Here is a 3528-nt window from a genome sequence, read left to right on the forward strand (position 1 = left end):
ATTGTCCTGCACCACAAAGTGTTGCCAGCACAGGTCAAATGAGACCAGCTTTGCCTGTTCTCTCTGAGGGATGCTGCATTGAAGGCTCCATCCCCTTGTGTCTGAGGATCCACAAGGATTCACTTGAAATGCCCAGGATTTATGCCTTAGAAAAAGTCCTCAGGATGGGGTGGGCAGCTAGATAGAAAACAAAAAAATAAATCCTCACAGCCCTGCCGTGCAGTTGGGTGAATTATGAGTAACAATATGGAAAAGTTCTTTATTATCAGGTGATTGAATCTGAGATTACCCTATGTTCCTCTTTACCTCTGGCTGTGGGGCAAGACTGATTCCTGCATTGCCCACAGCAGAATCCCTGCTCACAGGGACACCCTCAGGCAGCATCAAGCAGAGCACATGAAAGCAATCTGCTAAAAATCTGCCTGAAAGGGGAAAATTTTTTTCAGGGGAGTTATATGAGAAATGGAAAAGTTTTTCTCAGGTATGTCTTCTTGTTTATTAAAGCTTTTTTTTTTTTTTTTTTTTTTTTCCCAGGTATGTTGACTTTATTAATGTTTTTTCCTCGTTGGGAAGGACCCCATGCCCAACATCAGCTCAGTGAGCGAGTTCCTCCTCCTGCCATTCGCAGATACACGCGAGCTGCAGCTTCTGCACTTTGGGCTCTTCCTGGGCATCTATATGGCTGCCTTCCTGGGCAACAGCCTCATCCTCACAGCCGTAGCCTGTGACTACCGCCTCCACACCCCCATGTACTTCTTCCTCCTCAATCTCACCCTCCTCGACCTGGGCACGATTACCACCACTTTCCCCAAAGCCATGGCCAATTCCCTCTGGGACAACAGGGCCATCTCCTATTCGGGATGTGCTGCCCAGGTCTTCTTTTTATTCTTCTTGCTTGGAGCAGAGTATTCCCTCCTCACTGTCATGGCCTACGACCGCTACGTTGCCATCTGCAAACCCCTGCACTACGGGAGTCTCCTGGGCAGCAGAGTTTGTGCCCAGATGGCAGCAGCTGCCTGTGGCCGTGGCTTTCTCAATGCTGTCCTGCACATGGCCAATACATTTTCCCTGCCCCTCTGCCAAGGCAATGCAGTGGACCAGTTCTTCTGTGAAATCCCCCAGATCCTCAAGCTCACTTGTTCACATGCCTACCTCAGGGAAGTTGGACTACTCGTCTTTAGTCTTTCTTTAACATTTGGTTGTTTTGTTTTCATTGTGGTGTCTTATGTGCAAATCTTCAAGGCCGTGCTGAGGATGCCCTCTGAGCAGGGCCGGTACAAAGCCTTTTCCATGTGCCTCCCTCACCTGGCCGTGGTCTCTCTCTTTGTGAGTACTGGCTTCTTTGCCTACCTGAAGCCACCCTCTATCTCCTCCCCATCCATGGACCTGCTGGTGTCATTTCTGTACTCGGTGGTGCCTCCAGCAGTGAACCCCCTCATCTATAGCATGAGGAACCAGGAACTGAAGAATGCAGTAAGGAAACTATTTGCATACATGCTTCTTCAGCATTGGTAATATGCCCATCATGTTAACAGTAGTAACAGGGTTTCTCACAAAATGTTAGGAAAATATTTTGAAATTGTCTTTATTATTACTTTTTCAAACATGTGATAGTATTATTTTTATTTAAAGAAGTTTCTTCTTATCCTCCTACCTGTTGATTTTTGTTTTGACCCAGTCGTCTGTGCTACTTTAAGAACCAATCTTCCTGTGCAGAGAAAGTCAATAAAGAAGCCATGAGAGGTTCACTGGTCTCAGGGCCTGTCTCTTCCCATCTCCTCTGCAGCAGGGGGAGCAACTCCAGCATGGAGGAGGGGCTCAGGGCCAAGAGCCCAGCTGCCACATTAGAAGAAGGTGGCCTTTGGGGCTGCCTCTCACTACTCGGTGGGGCAGTCTGCAGCTTCACTGACCTCCATTTCCTGTGGTATGGCTAGCCCCAGTCTGGGGGCTGCGGGGGAGGCCCAGAGCCTCCCTTGTCCCAGCAGCTGGGGTGCCTTGAGAGGGGATGGGACTGTGGTGGCCGTGCCCAGAGCCCTGCAGCAGCCTGCGGTGGGCACTGCCCTGGGGCCAGCCCAGCCTGGGCTGCTGGGCTGGGCTGGGCTGGGCTGTGTTGGGGAGAGGGCACAGAGGTGGGGAGAGGTGGGCAGGGGTTGGGCTGGGCTGGGCAGTGCCTGGCAGAGGGCAACAGCAGCATCAGGGAGCGGTGGGAGCATGCAGGGGAGGGCTCCCAGCAGGGCTTGGTGCTGCAGAGCCAGGGCTGGGGAAGGGGAGAGGAGGCCGCTCTGGGCCCTTGCTGGCCTGGGCAGAGCAGGAAGGGGGCCCAGGGCATTCGTCCCCTCACCGCAGCCTGCCAGGACCTGCAAGGCGGTCATGGAGTGTCCAGGGCCAGGCTCTGCCCCGTGGCCACGAGCCCTGCCTGCCCTCCTCCTGCCACGCTCTGTGGCAGCAGCAGAGGGGACCCCCAGACAGCCCCTGCATGGGGCTCTGCCACCCACCTCACCCCAGCCCTCTCTGGCACCCTCCTTGCTGCTCTCTGATGCACGCCAGGACCTCCCAGTGCGTGCTGATCAGCACATCTGCTGAGGCCCAGTGAGGCTGCTGCAGGGGCAGGGAGCTCAGCAGCGCCTTTGCAGCCCCCTGCCCTGGGCCTGCCTCTCCCCTTGCCCTCAGCCCCAGCCTTGTCTCTGCTGGCAGGAGCGCTCTTGGCATGCGCTTCCTGGCCTCCCCTCGCCTCCGGACTGCTGCTGCCCACTCAGGCTGCTGGCACAAATGTGTGCTCACAAGCAGCACCACCCCTTGGGCTGCTTCTCCTGGCCTCCCCCACCCCACTGCCTTGACTCCTTGTCTCTGCCGGGCCCCACCTTCCACACCCACATGTGTCCCTTGGCTGTCAGCTCCTTCTCCCCTGCCCCACAGGATGACAAAGATGGGGTGGGACGTATTACCGTTATGTGTGGAAGTGTTTTTGTAATCCGCATTGGTGATGGCACAAAAAGACAGTTCTTCACCAGTGATCTACATCCTTCTTCAGGTGAATTTTCAGGATCTATATTCATCACAGGAGAAGAAATACTGATGGTCACCTGTACTTGTATTGTCATCGCTTTGTCTACCAGGGGGTACTCCCTCATCTTCCAGGTACTTCCACCCATCTTGAATAAACAATCCCTGTTGAATGTCCTCTTTCCAGCTACCTGTCTGGACCTATGCACTTCCCATGGTTCTCCTGCGTTGCCCTCCCCTTACTCTGATCATTCAGACCGCTCTCACTGACCCAGTTGCTGCTTTGAGCTTCATTGAGTTCAAGCTTGCCCATCATTTAGCAGTCTGCCTAATTGTTTCTGTAGCAAGCTCCTCATCATTTCTCCTTGAATTAGGATCATACGGAATAATACTTATCTTAATACTTATAATTTCCTATCAATCAGTATAAAATACTAAATTTACAGTCATCCTTTTGGGAAGGTAAACCTCACTGGAGACATTCAAGATGAGGACCTTGTTTGCTGTTTGGAAAATTGCTGCATG

The 3528-nt window shown here is 52.9% G+C and overlaps 1 protein-coding gene across 1 annotated transcript; it reads left to right on the forward strand.

Annotated features, from left to right (window-relative positions):
* Nucleotides 1-257: 257 nt before the first annotated feature.
* LOC310887869 (olfactory receptor 14C36-like) lies at nt 258-2981 on the forward strand. Its single transcript, XM_083814048.1, has one exon. The coding sequence runs from the start codon at nt 580-582 to the stop codon at nt 1513-1515; it is 936 nt and encodes a 311-aa protein (XP_083670174.1). The 5' UTR covers nt 258-579; the 3' UTR covers nt 1516-2981.
* The last annotated feature ends 547 nt before the right edge of the window (nt 2982-3528 follow it).

The sequence above is a fragment of the Anser anser genome, assembly GCF_964211835.1.
Source record: "Anser anser genome assembly, chromosome: 29".
In the NCBI taxonomy this organism is placed as follows: Eukaryota; Metazoa; Chordata; class Aves; order Anseriformes; family Anatidae; genus Anser; species Anser anser.